Genomic DNA, 17,962 nt, shown 5'->3' on the forward strand with positions numbered 1-17,962 from the left:
CCCTTTTCATTGATGGGGGAAACCCATCAATAAGCTCCCAATCTTGCTGCAGTCCCATTAGTCCTCAGGTGCAAAACGTCACTGCTGTGGCCATTTCAATATTGGCAGTTATGTGGTGTCAGTGTCTCCTCCTCTCCCCCTGTCCACCCCTCACTATTCCCAAGCAAGGTGATTTCCTTTATTTTATTTTTTCCTATTTCTATTTCTTTTATTTTCCTTACTTAAACCACATTAGCATAATGCAATAGAATTACATTAAAAAGTAAAAATAAAAATAAAATTTAAAAATACCTGAAAGGCATGCTGGGTAAGGCATAAAGCAGGAAGGTGCGGTGGCAGAAACAGCCCCAGTTGCACTATTGTGGAGATGTGAAATAATGGCAGCTCTCAAAATAGTATGTTTCCATTTTCATTAATTAATGCAATTGTGGCAAAAATTGAGCTTTTGAACAGCTAGGTTGGTAGAAACTGGGAGTAGTGATGAGAGCTCACCCCATCATGCGGCACCTGTGCCTCGAATTGCCACCCTGCCAATCTTGCAATCAACAGAGTCAGCATCTTAACCACTTGAGGCACTGCATCTGCATTGGTCTTATGTAGGGTAAAAACTATAAATGGGATATCAGTAGCACATACATACAGTGCTTAAACACCACCAAGCACTAAAGCAAACATGCTAGACCTTTGTGCACTGCATGCACAGCTCTGAAGAAGGCTTTCTAACCATGTCAGGCTGGATACAATTCCAAAGCTCCCATTATCAGGCATGCTATTTTTATTTTGAGGCTATAATTCAGTTTATTTGTATATGAATTGTGCTCTTCCTTTAAGTAATATGGGGTCCAGCAATTGGAAAGGGGAGGGGAACAAGTTAGGCTGAGAAGGCACATTGCCTCATAACTCACCCCAGCATAATCCAAGTAGAAGATTATGACATGAATAATCATTTGTCCCCGGAAGAGCAATATCCCTGTTCCAGATAGCTGCCTAGGAACCTGCAATAGAAATACCAGTTCTATGGCTGCAGGGCTTCTGGTGGGTATTAGATCTGAATATGTGAATCCTAGAGATGAGTGAATCTGTCAATCTGAATATCCTCATGATTCTCATTTTTCCATCTCTGAGTTCATTCTGACTCTGCACCCCCATTTTTTGTGTGCACTTGTGCATTTTTGTATGCATATTTTCTACATGTTTACATTTTTGTGTGTATTTTTAAATATACATATTTTATATACATATGAAAACACACTCTTTTCCAAACACATATTCCCTGTTCCTCTAGTTTTCAAAGAATCACATGCCTCAGAAGTATGCAGATTTCATGACTCAGCTGTGCTCTGGTCAATGTTTAGTCTTGGGAGATGCCAACTGTGCATGCTTGCAATGAGCAGCAAGCCCAAGAAATTTCTCATTCACCCCATTCCTCTTACTAAAATAGGGAAACAGTTCTGTTTATAGTATCATGGCAATTCCTGTAACAACCCTGTACAGTAGGTCATTATTGTTACTCCCACATAACAGATCAGGGCTAAGAGAACAATAATTTAAGGCCATCTATCAAATGTACAGGTAGGCTGAGAGCTAAACCTATGCTTTTTAGCACACTATTCTCATTACAGTATTTTGCCATTCCACTTCTCTTGTCTACTGAATACCATCTTGGATTTTTATTTTTATTTTATTTTTTTTAAAAAAAATCAGATTTCATAAATTTGCTAGTCATGAAATCCCTGTAGTTAAATCTATAGTATTTTAGGAACAAAATTCTCTATATTTTAGCAACACAAAATGAAAAAAAAATGCTACATCCAAAATAAAATGACCTATTTTCTAGGTCATAAAGATAGGTGTGTGTGTGTGTGTGTGTGTGTTAACTGTTGAAGATTTGGTATTTGGTTGAAATTAGGGAATGTTGATTATTTGCTCATTTCATTCTCAGAGGAAGAAAAGGGTAATTAATGTTAGCAATTTTCTTCTTTGGGACTTATTTTGTGGAAAATTTGCAAAAACATTTCCTGCTCAGAAAATAATATTTCTACACAGACATATTGCTTCCTAGGCTGAAAATAGTTTCCTGTGCCAATTTTTTTTTTTAAAAATGCTGTAATTGGGGACTTAGGCCCAGTACAGACTGGCACAAAATGCCAGCCACGGGCTGACTTTAGGGCTCCAGAGGGCTGGGCATCCATACGTGCCCAAACTCTACTAAAATGACATTTTCTGATTAAAAGGGAGTAACACGTTACAGTGGTTGATAAGTGCGAAGAAGCCTTAGCGATAAAGCAAGAATTGAATTCCCTAGCCTGGGTGAAGACTGTTCTGAGAAGACCTGCAAACACTTGGACTTTCTGCCCCTGAAAAGTGATGCGTGTGAGGAGGTCTTCTGTAAAGACCATGTGGCATACAACCGGCACAAGTGTTCTTCTGCATACAAAAAGGATGTGCAGGTTCCTATCTGTCCTCTCTTCAAGACTCCCATCCCAGTCAGAAAGGGGGAGATGCCAGACGCTGTTGTTGGTGCCCATATGAACTGAGAGTGTAAACCTGATTCTGCCCAACAGAAACAAAAGATCTTCACAAACAAGTGCTTCAGCCCAGACTGCAAAAAGAAAGAGATGATGATGAACCTAGTTTGCGACCAGTGTCACCAGAACTTCTGTCTCAAGCATAAGCACCCTTTGGACCATGCCTGCCAAGGACAAAACCATGTCACTTCCAAAGCAGGATATGCTCCTTGAATGAGATGGCTGGAATCCCAGACAATGTCTCTGGACTATCTACTTCTACAAAACAGGTACCAAGCAAAATGCTGATTCTTACAACCAGAATCTAAAACTACCTCATCCTGTTGATTGCTGTTGAAATTTAGTTCTTAAAACCTCTACACTTTTTCTATACGTCTTTTGTATATCCATTTTATTCTCAGTAAACTGACTTCTTGAAAAAAGAAGAAGAAAGAAAATGACATTTTCTACACAGAGAGAGACGCACAAAACAACAACTATGTGTCAAATTTTGTGCAGAACAAGTCCTGAACTGTAAGGATTCTCATCAGTCCAGGATTCTTCTCATCAGGGTTTCCCAACATTCAAGAAACACATTTTCAAAACATTTTTCTAATATTCTTTCCATTTACAGTTGAAACAGACTAGGCTAAAGGTAAAATATTGTCCTTCTCTCTTGAGCTGTACTCACCACCTCCAAAAGGTGCCCATATCACCCTGCGGATAGACTTCACCCAGTCCTCCATGTCATTCTGAGTGCTGGCCATAAGAAGGTATGTCTCATGGTTCGCTGTCATCCGCTCTCTATCTCCCCCTACAAGAAAAGAGGACAAAGACCTTGAGGACAATTCTCTCTTTCCGACCCAATTTGTCTCACAAAAGCAATGAAACACTGTAGGGAAACCTAGCACCACGTGATCACAGAACAGTTGATAAGATTAGCACAGTCTATCAGTGAATGACAAAACTTTCTTTAAGGTGAAGAATAAATGCTCTCAATTTCTCTGTCATTGCTTCAGTGGTAGCTAGCAGTTCCCATGTCATTAGAGCATGAAAGCTACTCTGAATTTTAGGAGCTATCAAAATTGCAGAACATCTTTTGGGCATCAAGTCAGACTAAAATCTTGAGGGAAACTTGGAGTTTTTTACAATATTTTCAGCAGTTGATTAATAAGAACACCCTTTACAATTTCATTTTATTTAAAAGTGTTATATCTTACCTTTCTTCTCTCATGCAATTATTAGCAATCCCAATTAGAATAAACCTAATGAATGAATAAGTGGAAACTTTCTAAGTCAACATTTGTGTTAAGTCCCTTTGGCTCCAATATGTCTATTCCCATTGGGACTGATAACTGGATTTGGCCCAGAGAACTCAAATTAGTGTATTGAAGAGTTCATAGGTGGTGTTTCATCGAGATACTAACCAGACCCACACCTGCTTAGCTTAGCATGTTAAGCCAATTTGAGAGCATTTCTGAAAAGCAAGGTATAAATACAATAAATAAATAAATAGCAACATGTGCCTTCAGACTATATGGCTACTCTTCCATACAAGACCATTTGCCTATTATTATTTATCTTCCCCTGAGATTTGCAACTTCGGGAATATGCTGCATATAAAACTCAGTCAATTTTTCCATCTCAAATTGGGGGTGGATTTGGAGACAGAGAGAGTGATTTCAGGTGGTGCAGTGAATTTATTTCAGAAATTTATTTGAGAAAGGTTATCGTTGTGAGCATAATGTGGGGAGGTGGACATCCATGTACACCATTTTGAAATGGTAAGAGGGATGAAAAAAGATGAATAAACTCCAAATCATATCCTCCAAAGTATATGATGGTGTCATTCCTGTCTGATATTTTATACCATTTTTCAGCCCTAAGAAAGAACCCCCAAGCAGTGTGCCAGGAAAGAAATGAACAAAATATCAAAGATGAAGAATCAAAATTAAAATCAACAGGAACTGGGACAAAACCTTCAGGATGTATTAGATCCAAGATGTATTTAAAATCACTAAGAGCTAAACAGAATGAGAATTTTCCCCTGAGGAGAAAGCTCAAGTGTAGGCTTAACCAAATGCCATTGCTATACCTCTGTCTCCTCCAACCACTGTCCAGGTTTGACACTAACTCCTGAAATCTACAGAACCTCCAGTATGTCTTATGACACACAGATGGAAGCAGAAGGAAATAACAGTTCTCCATCTTTGCGCTAAACCAGGGATGGACAACATGGGGCCCTCTACATGATGCTGGAGTGCAATTCCCATCATCCCTCAATGCTGGTTGGGCTGGCTATGTATGATGGGAATTGCAGTCCCACAGCCACAGGGGAGCCACACAATGCCTACCTTGGCTCTAACGGCTGTGTGTGTGTGTGTCTGTCTTCAGCAGTGGTTTGAATATTGGACTATGACTCTGGAGACCAGGGTTCAATTGCCACCTTGGTCATGAAACCCACTGGGTGATCTTGGGCAAGTCATATGCTCTCAGCCTCAGGAAGGCAATGACAAACTTTCACTGAACAAATCTTGCCAAGAAAATTCTATGGTGGGTTTGCCTTAGGATCACCCTAAGTCAGAAAGGACTTGATGGCACATAACAAGAAAAACAACAACGGCCTCCAAGTCACCTGTCAACTTAGGATGAGCCCATGAATATCATATAGTTTTCTTAGGCAAGAAATACCAGAAGTGGTTTTGCCACTTCCTTCCTTTGAAATATACCTTATAGCACCGGGCTACATCTGCAGTCTCCCATCCAAATATTAAAAGGGCTGGTCCTACTTAGCTTCCAGTCAGGTTCTGGTGCCTTTAGGGTTAATAGCAGCCTTGCTGTTAACACCTTTGTCCTGTAAGTCTCCCATACAGGGTAGCCACTTAGGAGTAGGAGGTACTCATTCAATAAAGTTCCACCTATTGCAAGGGTTAGCAAACTACCCAAAGTCATTTGGATATACACAGCTCTCACAAGAGCTTGCAGATCTTGTCATCCACCACCACATTTTTTAAATTTTCATTTTTAAAAAAACACCAAATTGTTCCCCATATCATTTGGGAGGACAATTTTAGGGCTGTGCAGACAGCCCTGAAGGGGTGACCTCCAGCTGCTCCTTTTACAGCCAGATTGGGGCTTTGGCAACTGCATGTCGCGGCCCTGATCTGGCCTTTGCAGGATGCAAAAGGAGCCACAAAAAGCAAAGAGTGCAATAGCCATGGGGCTGTGGTTTTACATTGTTCATTTGGCACTGCATCGTGCGGATGCAGCAGCAGAGGAGCGCCATGATGCTGCACACTGTGTGGAGTGATGCATGCCATCACACCACCCTGGGAGCAGCATGTGTCATGTGGATGCCATGCCCCAACTCCACCCTCAAGCTGGCCTTTAAGGCCACTCTGCACAGGGTCTTAGTTATGTCTCCCTCCTGGGGTTATTGTTTTGTGCCCATAGGTCACTTCCAGTTGTTACTGAGCATTTTTTAAACAAGGGGGCTAAAACATGACAGAAATGCCCCCTCACTCCCATGTTCTGGAGGACATTTAGAGTTTTAAAACGCTTTAAAATATTTTTTTTCAAAAAAGATTGAGCAGAGCCACATTTTCCCGATCCCTGCTCTATGAAATTCTTCACACAGAGGAAATCAGTTTCAAGACTCATCTTAAGATTTGCTATAAAGAACCGCAGGAGATGAGTGCACAAATGCCATTCCCAGAAAAGAACAAAATGCTAATGGCTGGAGCCCGCCTGAGGGGTGATTTACAGATTATATAGCAATATCCTGCTCTGTCATCCTGCAGCTCTGCCAGGAACACCATCAGCCTGTGATGACTCCAAAGGACAGCTGCTTCAATGTGTTCCTGACAGAGGGAGAAAGAGGCGATAAGGACAATTGGCCATTAAATTATTCCTTTTAGGCAGTACTTTGTCTTCCTTGAATAGACACAGCCTCCGATCCCTTAGTTTTCTGATGTTCTTTTGATTCAACGCTGTCCAGTAAGGTTGTACTAGTGCTTCATATCTATAATGGAGAAAATGGAGAGCTTCCAATCCCCTAGAGAGACCACTATCAATGATTATCCTGTGGCACCAGAACTCTCTGACAGGGAAGGCTAAACTACCATTCCCAGAATTCACAAAACTAACATTCTCAGAATTCCACATGGAGCCATGGCAGTTAAAGTGGTGTCAAACTGGATTATTTTTGCAGCACGGATGCAGCCTTTGTCAATACATCTGAGTCTTTGTGCCTTTTAGATTATAAGCATGTGGGCAGAGACGAGTCTGCTTCTATAATGTTTAAGCCACTCTGGAAGCCCTTGGGTGTGAACAGCAGGATATAATTCTGCTTCAAAATTTAAAAGCAAACACAACTCTCTCAGTCTCTCACCAATCACTTTGCTGGTGAAAGGTGATTGGAGTTGTAGTCCAAAAAGTCCTGGAGAACACCAGGGTATTCCTGTTTGGATGGTATCTGCTTCCAGAATAAATAGTGCAGATGGCAACACTGCTTCCCTGCACAACCTACTATCCATGAGAATTGAACTATCAGATGAAGCTTTTGGCCTCTGGCACATTTGCTGAACAACCACTGAAATGTAACTCTGTTCTTCCCTTGACTTTTCCAAAGTTAAGTATTGCCAGAGATAGCCCAGTGGGAGAGCAAATAACTTGCATTGAAAAAAAGGTTGCAGGTATAATTCCTAGCAATCTTACATAGGACAAGAAAAGAAGTTTTTAAAAATGTCTTTTAAACAATAGTCTTTCAGTATCATGTAAATCAAGTAATGTCCCGTGTGCAATGTATTTGCTGCCTTCCACCCGCTTGAAGGCCATTCATATATAAACTGGGCCTCAGCATAAAAATCTTCCTAGTGAAGACTTCTGTGGAACACAAAAGCTTACACATCCTTGTGCTGAACAAAGCATTCCAGTTCAAAAAAACAAAACAAAAACAAAATCTAAAACATGGTTAGAATCCTGTATCAGGCATACAGTTAACTAAGGCCTGGGACAGACCGCCCCAAAAGGGCGGCCTGCCAGCGGCCTATTTCCCTCTAGAGGGATGCCGCAGCCACCAAACTGCACGGCATCCCCCAGAGTAAAAAGAATCCAGAAAAAGCGGGTTCTTTTTGAGCCGCTGGGTGGATGTCATGAGTGTGCCAATGGCGCACTTATGATGTAAGCAACGCGCAGTTACATGTATATGCTGCACGTTGCTTATGTCAAAATGATGGTGCCTGTGTACACGGGACACTGCCATTAGTTCGCCGCCACTCCGTGCCAGGGTTAGAGACTGTGTGGTTGGTACGCGGTCCTTAACCCTAGAATTGGCGGTGGCACGGCGCTTTGGGACCGTCTGTCCTGCACCAAACAATCATCTCCTAGTATTTTATCACATGAGGACAATTGGGGGAAAAGAGGGGGTTTAAATTGTCATTATCTCATAAAAACTGCATGTGAAGATTTTTGCTGTGATTGCTGTGATTAAAGAGGACTTATCCCGGCAATAACCAGGTAATAACAAGCAACAAATCATTCACGAGGAAACTCTTCAATAGCAATATGTGTGAAAATCTTCCCCACAATTGCACAACTTTCACGGTATGACAGTTTAAACCCCCACTTTCCCCCATGTGATAAAGTCCCTAGTCTGACCGCCCCCCCCCCCAAAAAAAACCTGACAGAAATATGATTCATCCCATGCTCCAATCACCATCAAAATGGACTTTCTTCTCCCCATGCAGCTGATGCCCAGTAAAGTAGATGAGGGAGTTACAATCATGGCAATAGGGTCAAATTGTGATTAAGTTGTGATTGTCAAATTGGTGCATGATTGTAATACCCCTCCAACCTACTTTACTAGGCATTGGTTGTATAGGTAGAAGGTCATCCAGTCTGCTGCCAGTTAAAGTATGTGCTAATGAAGTTTCCACGAATTTTGAGCCTGGTGGCCCAGGAGAGGTTACTTTGGCCCCATATAGACAGGCCAAAATAAAGCTGCTTCGGGTCACTTTGGAGTTATCCTGTTTACATGATGCATGTGTCCTAAGATTCCAGAAGCTGTGCCAAAGCCACACTCCAGTCCTTAGAACTGGAGCATGGCATTGGCACAGCCTCCAGACTTTTAGGATACATGCATCATGTAAGCAGAATAACTCCAAAGTGACCCGAAGCAGCTTTATTTTGGCCTGTCTGTATGGGGCCAAAAACCTAGGTACAAAACACACGGCAGAAATACTCCAGTTTGAGACCACTTTAACTTCTAGGCAATCTTGGGAATTGTAGTTGATTGTGACACCTGAGCCCTGAGAAGGCTAAATGTCTCACAAAACTATAGTTCTCAGAATTACCTGACATTGAACCAGGACAGTTAAAGTGGTCTTAAACTGGATTATTTCTGCAGTGTGTTTTGGACTTCAGTTAAGGATGCTAGCTTTGCACAACCTGGATCTCAAAGGAGGTTTCTTTTTGTGTTGCTAATGGAGTTTAAATTTTATTTCCTGGAGTTTATGACTCTTTGGCTCCCAGAGTGCACATGGCCAAAAGGGAGGAATGGGAGATTATCGCACAGCAAAGTCCCACCAGGATAGATGCAGGATCTAAAACTCAAATACAGATCCTATCGCACTGCACCGTGGCCAGGCAGTAGGCAGCCCAAATGCAACTCCAGCTTTTCCGGGCTTCTCCTGCAGCTTTTCAAAAATTGTATACACATTGTGTACTGTCTGGCCACAGAGCAATGTGATAGGATCCATCTTTGAGTTTTAGATCCTGTGTCTATCCTGGTGGGACTTCACTGTGTGATAATCTCCATGGTCTCTGCCTACATGCATATCCCTCCATATCATTTTAAAGATTAAAAAGCACCCAGGAGAAATTAAAAAAAATGTTGTTGAAGTCACAGGCTTACGTTTTGTCAAGATGTTGATATTGTTCTTCTCAAACATCTTGACAAAACGTAAGCCTGTGACTTCAACAACATTTTTTTTCTCCTGTGTGCTTTTTAATCTTTTTGCCTGATGAAGAAGCCAGTGGAGCTTTGAAAGCTTGCATCATGTATTCTGTGCATTTTAGTTGACCCAGTGAAGGTATCCCTGTTTTGTGGATTTTGGATGTTAACATACTATACTTATCTAAGTTGATGATATGATTATATAGGATTCAAACAAATATGTACAGTTGCTTAGTTTTCTGCTTAGTTTTAAGCATTGTTGTTATTCATTACAGTGTTGGATTTCTTTCTATACCCCCACCCCCACCACCACCACTACCAACAGGTTTCAGCAACTTAGAATGGCAAATGAGTATGACCTACCTGTCCTCTACAATTTCCTGCTTCTTGGAAAGGACATATTCTAACTCTCACCAACTCCAACCCCTGCAAAATGTTTTATAAGTAACTCATTCCAGTTGCCTGCCCTCTCCCTTGCAAACTCAGATCCACTCCAGTGGTTTAGTAAATAGTAAGTAGAGAGCCAGAAGTGCTTCTTGATCAAGGCTGCGTTCAACTACTCCACCCCATGGCTGGTTGCCATTTTGTGCAACTAGCTGGCACAGTTCAGGTGTGTACAATAATATTTTAAGAACTTCTGTTCAGCAAATTGAAAAACTCCCTCGGCTTGATCACAGTGTTTTTCCATCTGCAATTTCAGATCATCTTCTCCTTAGAAGAGACCAAGAGAAGCCTTTGCCTGGTTTTTCAGCAAGGTGCCCTAAGTAGCTACCTTCTAGTCTATATAGAATAAGAGCAACTTGTTGAAATCTCGAGGCCTGTTTCCTGTTTGATCAAGTCCAAACAGCTTCCTTGTGGTTCCACCTGGCTTTTAAGCATACACAGTGGGGAAAAGGAACTCCTTATCCAAGTTAGATAACCATGGTTGCATACACTTTGAAAAAGCTTACACACATGGACAAAATGAGTCTTAAAGTCCAGTATATGTCTGTCCAAACGATGTTCCATTGAGTTTACTTCCAGATAAATGGGAAGTTATAGAATCATAGTTGCATGGTGGTGGTGGTTTTTTTGTGAATGATGGTCACTTTGTCAGTTTCAAAAAGTGTTATTCTTGGCAGACACACTCATATCATGCACACAAGCTTTCATATACAAATATGGATACATAGTCAAACTCTGTGTGTGCATGTGTGTGCATGTGTGTACATATATATATGCACACACACACACAAAACAGTGGGACCACAAAATTTAAAAGGTTCACAACAGACTTTCTACATTTACTAGGATAATTTAATAGTTCACATTTGAAAGCAAAGCCTGTCCTTGATTGAATCATAAATAACTAGAATTAAATTTATTTATGCATACTTAATTTGACCAGACATATGTATATAATATTCTTCCAATGGGAAGCCATTTTACTATTGGGGAAGAGGTGAGGAAGACAATTCTCTATTTGAAGTCATTCTCCATTTGAAGAGCTGTCTGGTCCAAATCCAGTTTAAAGATAAAGAGCTACAAGAAAGTAGTTGTTGATAGGTGATTTTAAGTTAATTTATAAAAACTCTATCCTAGGGTTTTCATGGCAATATTTATTCAGAGAAGGTTTGCTTTTCACTTCCTCTTAGGTTGAGAGAGTGTGACTTGCCCAAGGACAGCCAGTGGGTTTCTATAGCTAACCCAGATTCCTAGTCAAACTGCTATATCACACTGGTTCTGACAGGGATGCAGAGTATTCTTGGACTGCCATAGGAAGTCTCATTCCTTTTGATTTTAAAAATAATTGCATATTATAAAACTCATACAAAACTTAAAAGAAATATCTTTTTGGTGAGGAAACATCATGCGAACATAATTTTGCATGAATACATTTTTGTATGCAAAAACATATTCATCTTTTTAAAAAACTGAATGAAAATTTTGGAAAAAAGTCACAAAAGGTGCAAAAATCACAGTCAACAAGGATAAATTTTTTGCTTATTTTTGTACGTGAAAATTTGTCTCCCTACAGTTTGAAAAGGAATGGGGAGAGTAAGTATGGCTCTAATCCCAACTGCCACTCTAGTCTTGTTGGCAGATGCTGCACAAATGGACTTGACAGATGTCTATCCATCCTAACCCATGCCTTCCTTCCTTATCATCATCTTATTATGACCTTGAAACTGAAGGATAGTTCTGGATATTTCATCTTTTCTAGGTAATTGAATTGTGTCACCAACGATACTCCTTAAAGTTATTACACACACACACACACACACACACACACGTACACACATTTATTCCAACACATATTCTGTCAATTCCAGCAGGATACCTAATTCAGACCTTGATAGTTAAAATGCAGTAAACCTTTATTAACAAAACTAAAGATCCATCCAGTGATATTCATTGCCAGAAGTGACCAGCAAGCATTAAAACTGCCCAATAAAACTACACAGAATTTCAAATTTCTGGTGAGCTTAATTCTTATTTGTTATAATTAATAAACACATTTTCCTTTCTTTCCCATACTACCCCTTTTCTTTGTTGCTACAATTATACTTTCTCTCTTGAATAGACTTTGCTTATGCTTTCCTCCCTTCCAGTATTATCTCAGCATCTGTGTCTGAGATCACCATAGCTTAGCAACACTATTTCTACTGTGTATATCCTATCACATTTACCTCCCAACATATTATAGTAGGCACATTGCCTATGCAACTCCTGACAATTCTTAGAACTATCCAGTTAACATAAAGTATATTATCTGCTATTATCTGTGTTTTTGGATTCTTGACTGACACTTTGTCTTTAATTCTGTTTTTCATTGGTTTTTATGTGGACGCAATTTTTGATTTGATGTTGCCTACCTTAGGCATTCTCAGATGGAAAGACTGAAATGAAATCCAGGAAAGTGAATTTAAATAAATAGTACAGCATGGATAGAAAGGTCATGTCCCTTTTGGTGATAAGTTGGTGTCCTCTGTAGCATATTTTGCTGAAATGGTCCCTATACAAGATGGATTGGCCTTTATCTTTCTTCTGCATGCCCTTGTGCTTGCCAGGAACATTATTTGGCATAGGATAACAAGGTTCTAACATTCCAGTGTGGGCCTATGTTTTATTTTTCTTGACATCACATAAGCAATACTTGTAGCAAGAATTCATAGCTCATTTTTCAAGCCTTTTCCTGTTCTGACCCTCTAGTGATTCCCTCTGATGAACAAGACCTTCTCAAGAAATACAAATGCTCACCTTCTATTTTTGTTTTCAAACATGCAACTTTGCAGCTTGTATTTCCTTTGTTCATGAATAGAGTAGCTACATATCACCCAACATTTCACAGATGAAAACCAGGACACATATGGCCAACTAACATCACAGTAGAAAGTCTGTGGAAATATTACTACTCAGATGCATGGTCAGGTATGTGCACAGAAATGTTATAGAGTGTACTTTTAAATTCTGTGGCCCAGCTGGTTATGTCTGCATCCATACTAAGAAGAAGGGTTGGGGCAGTTGAGGGTATACAAGCCAACACATTTTCTGCCCCTTCATGGGCACACACATACACATACAGTACATCTAACTTCACATAAGTTGCAATACACCTTTGTATGACACCTTGAAGTAATCATTGACCAAGATCTGGCAGCACACTGACACAGTGGCATGTATCACTACGGGGTGCAGACCACACTGGGTGACAGCCCAGAAGAGGGTTGTCTTCTGGGCAGGCCCCCCTTACCTCCTTGTCTTCTCATCATGAGGTGAACTGGGCCACAACAACAAGGAAGGCTGAGCACCCCCTGCATCTCCTTTCGTGGCCCTGTTCTCCTCATGTGAAGATCTATGGTTCTACTACAAGGGCTGGGGGTAGGGCAGGAGAACAAAGCAACCATCGAGACTTGCCCTCTGTTCTTCCCTCTCTCTGAGAGGACATAAAATGCTGCCACCACTCATGGCCCTTATTTATCTTTCCCCTATTGCCTTTCCCTTGGCCCACAGCTGCCTTGCCTGCCTCTCTCCATTCCTCTGCTCAAAGCTGACCTGCCACCACCTCTTTATGAAGACAGTCCAGTGGCAGGGGGAGAGAAGAAAGATGGGGCAATGCCATGGAGCTACAAGGAGGGAGGGAGGGGGCAAGGCAGTAACCACTGTGCATGGATGACGGGCCTGGTGGGGCTGCTGGGAGGGCATCTCCAGGTCTTGGCAGCCTCACAGACAGGGTCCTCTTTTTCCAGGACATCAGGACCAAGAAGCATGGATTTACATTTATATGAAGTGTTTTCAGGTTTTTTTAAAATGAGGTTTTCTTCATGAGGAGAACAGGAAGCCCTTGCCCCAATCTGGAAGCCCTGCTCCCGGAAGCCCCACCCTCACATTGGGTGACACCAGGAGCAGCGACGCCTCTGCACTGACATAGTGTAAACCTCCATCACTGTACTTACTTAAGCTGTTGGTGGCAATCAGTGGCATCATTAGGGTGTGTGTGTGGAGTGCACATTGCAACAGATGAGACCTCAGAAGAGGGTGACGCCCAGTGAGAACCTGTTCCCACTGCAGAGGAATGGTGCTGCTGGTGATGCCTGGCCCTTCTTCTTTGTTGCCATGGCTCTCTGTCTCAGGAAGAAGCTAACTCAGCAGAAGAGGAGGAGGGGTGAGTGGGCCCCTCTTGGCTTCACCCCTGCCCTGCTCCTTTCTCATGAGATAGCTGCATGGAGGCAAAGGAGAAGCGAGCCCAGCCGTCCTGGCTTCACTTCCACCCTGCTCCCTTTCATGAGGAAACTGTACGGGGGCAAAGGGGATTGACCCAACCCTATTTGCTTCCCCTCTGCCTACCTTCCTCCTCATGCGGAAGCTGTATGTTGGTAAAGGAGGAGAGAGCCTGGCCCTCCTGATTTGGCCTTTGCGTGAGGATGAAATTGCACATATACAAAGGAGGGGCAAGATCCCCTCCCTCACTTTCCCGGCTGCCCTTCCTGCAGCTCTGGGTTGCCAAATGAGCGAGTGTGGGAGGCCCCCGCCCCCGGAAACTCCCCCCAAATCAGGTGACACCAAGCCTGTGCCATTGTTACCACTATTGGCAATGACAGAAGTTGTGCACTCTGCTTGGTGTGCAACATTGTCTCCATGTTCACTCATTAACTGTGGAGGTACACCCAGATTCATTCCAGTTGTTTCTCAGCATGGAGAGAAGGCGCAGCCTTCATTCCCAGCATAAGGATGCTACTTCGTCCCTTGCATATAATCTTTTGATACTTTGCCAAAAGCTAATATAAAGGAGCACTAAAAGGCATATACAGACTCCCAATCCTCAGTCCCTATATAATATTTTTTTTAAAAAAATCAAGTAATGGGGAGGAATGGACCTATGGGCTACATATTCCCAGAACTTGGAAAAATTATTTATTTAGATTACAATTCCCAGAATTCTTTAGTGACTGACCACATTAGCTGAGAGATTCTTGGAATTGTAGTCCAAAACATAACTTTTCCCAAGCTCTGCATATTCTTTAACTGAGTCTAAACAACACATAAAAAGAATAGTCCGTATGCCAGGAATAGGCAACTACAGTAGGTCTGGGGCCTGATCAGTTGTTCCTCGGACTATGTTGAAGCAATATTCACTGTTAAAAGTGTCCCCTCAAAACAAAGTTGGAGGAAAAAAAAAATCCCCGCAAGAACCATAGATTTACTTGTTTTGAAAAACAGTTTTTAAAAAGAACTTAAACAGTACCAGGTGAGGAGATGGTTGTAATCTATTTAAAACACTACTTCTGCTGGCTTCCGAGAGAGGCAACTCATCCTCTTTTTTGGCCAGAAAAACAACTGATCCAGGGAATCTGGATGGTGAATGGTCACAAACACAGCTTTGCCTAATCCAGCTAAATGTGAACTGATTCAGAGGCCATTAAAACTATACCTTTACAAAATCAGCTACCCTTGTCAAATCTTCAGTCTATTCTCATGCTAGGAGTTTGGCTGAGTTTTCATATGAGAGATGAATGATATGCCAAACTTGAATCTCATTGATATTCTCATTTTTTCAGCCACCCAGCTTGTTTTGCATCAGGTCTACATGGGGCTGCAAGACTTTCCATCCCAGCCTTTTGTGTGGAAATTGATATATATTTGTGCAAGCATTCCTAATAGTGTAACAGGTTTTTGTGTGGATGCTAAAAATGCACATTTTTTGTGTTCTTTACTAGGGCCTATTTCTGTTCATTTTTAAAATGTACGCATTTTTTCATGAGCATTTTTCAAATGAACTAATTTTTGTGTGTATGTGCCCAGCTAGTTTCTCACAAGAAAACTAATTTCTCTCTAATCCTGATTTCATACCATCTGCAATGCTCATTCTATATTCTCAGGAGATATTTCTTATTCTGTTTTTGCCAAATTAATTTGTAAGCTTCCTCACAAAATCATCTCTCACATCAGTGCCAAACCATTTAATCTAATATTTGCTGTGAATAAACCCAAAATCACATCTCTAAGAGGTTTTAATAGAACAACATTCTGTCAATCAAGATCGTTTGTTTGGTCATTGCAAACAATATAAGATACAACAACAATAAAAGCAATCTTCTCATTTAATCCTCATTTCTTTGCTGATGATATTAAATTTCTTAGTGACTTCAAATTACATGCTGCACTGTGATTTAAAGATTATACACACGGGAAAAAAGATTAAAGAATGCAGATCTGCACTACATCCTCATGTCCATCACAAAACACATCTCCATCATGCTTTAATTGAAGGGTAACCAACTTTCTGGTGTCAAGGGGCCACAATGTCCTGCCAAGCTACCAAGGGCAAAGGCATCCATGATCAGTGCAGCTGCATCCAAAATCAGTAACAACTGCTGTGGCTCTCCATGGCAATGGTTTCCAACCTTTGGTCCTTCCGCTGTTTTGTAATTTAGATCCCAGCATTCCTGTTGGACAAACTAGCGGGGGCTTCTGTAAGCTGAAGGCCAAAACACCTGGAAGACCAAAGGTTGGGGATCACTGCTTTATGGTATAGGAAATGCCTGAGAGTCCTATGAACTGGCAAGGCAGAGTTTTCCCTTCTTTTCTGAAGGAGGCAAAGAAGGTGTGTGTGTGTGTCCCACCTAATACCAGTGTTATGGTTCTCTTTGTGGCTACAATGGCAAAGGGGGGGGTGGCGGGAGTGGGGTGGCACCCACATCCATGGGTAGCAAAGCACAGTGCAACCCATTAGGGTAACCCTACTCCAGCTTATGCACAATACACAGTATTTATTGTCAGGATTCATGTAGACCAGAGGTGGGCAAAATGCAACTTGTAGGCCCCTTGCAACCTTTGGGGGGGGGGGCTCAGACTGTGGTCCCTAAAGCCTCCCAAAGGTCCCAGACACTCTAATTTATTTTTAAATCTGCGTGATTTTACACCAAAAAACATGCACAAAGGGTCAAAGCCACTGAAAAAACTCCCAGTGTTTTTTGCCTTCCAACATCCACATATCTTAAAAACCTGACAAAACCCATTTTGAAAAGCAGTCAAAAGCCACAAGCCAAAATAAAAACTGGAAGTTATATGTCACCCTCTTCCTGTCTTAATTCTGGCTGAATTTCAATAAATATTGGGGCAGGGATTCTGCCATGTTTTTAAAGTATGTGGTGGGGGATTGGGGGAGCAAAGGGTCTGGTAGAATATAACATGTTGTCATCACTTGGAATGGTTCTCAGCTGACCACAGAAGCTAAACTGCATTCTTGAAGAAAAAAGCATCATCATTCATTCTCATGGGGCAGGAGACTGGGCTCTTGAGAGTCATTACCTGAAGGAGCAGTCAAGTTTTTTAAAAGGCAGTCAAATAAACAGAAACCCATACAGCTACTAGGCATTTAAAAGCAAGGCCCACCTATCATTGCCAAAGAAAGCTGTAAATATTTTATCCCTCTTGAATGCACTAGATATTGTCCCCATTTGCGGGGACAGGTATGGTCCTAGGAAAATGCTCCCCCTGTGTGTGTGTTTAGCTCAACCATATCCTGGAAGCATGCATTTTCTATTTATCTGATATCATTCTTGCACATGAGAATACAATCCAGAGTACAGATGTACTATCATCAGAAAGAAGAAAATAACAAAGAAAAGGATCATGTGGAGTCAAATTCCACAACAGTGTTAAAATATCAAGGAAATAAGCATGGCAATGGCTTCAGTGTAATGGGACCATGAATTTACTTTGGATTTTAATCGAAAGTCTAAGTACACTACTCAAAGTACCAAGCCCTATCCTCATGAACCTACTCACCCAGAATAGTTTGAGCACCTTGGTTAGCTCCCTTAGGGGTTCATTAAGACCTATCTCATTGATTTAAAAGATACCAACTATTCCTGGGAGGGGATGCAGAAGACCATAAGAAACCTACATTCCAGTAAATTGTCTGTTGAAAAAGAAAGTGGAAGAGAAAGAAGTACATAATCCCAAAGAAGCTGAAATATTTTGGAACCATGAGGAAAATAATTAAATGGGGTAAAGC

The 17,962-nt window shown here is 41.4% G+C and overlaps 1 protein-coding gene and 1 pseudogene across 3 annotated transcripts in view; one reads left to right on the plus strand and one right to left on the minus strand.

Annotated features, from left to right (window-relative positions):
• ARHGAP24 (Rho GTPase activating protein 24) overlaps positions 1-17,962 on the minus strand; it is a 387,405-nt gene that overhangs the window by 64,673 nt on the left and 304,770 nt on the right. For 2 of the 3 annotated variants that reach the window (XM_042468375.1, XM_042468377.1), the window contains one exon: positions 3,199-3,321. In XM_042468375.1, coding sequence (XP_042324309.1) covers positions 3,199-3,321 — 123 coding nt within the window. Of the gene's footprint in view, positions 1-3,198; positions 3,322-9,825; positions 9,845-17,962 lie in introns of those variants that run through there. The other variant, XM_042468378.1, reaches the window with a different exon arrangement.
• On the plus strand, positions 1,466-2,781 carry LOC121930794 (annotated as a pseudogene).

This window comes from Sceloporus undulatus, chromosome 5, assembly GCF_019175285.1.
Source record: "Sceloporus undulatus isolate JIND9_A2432 ecotype Alabama chromosome 5, SceUnd_v1.1, whole genome shotgun sequence".
Taxonomy (NCBI): domain Eukaryota; kingdom Metazoa; phylum Chordata; class Lepidosauria; order Squamata; family Phrynosomatidae; genus Sceloporus; species Sceloporus undulatus.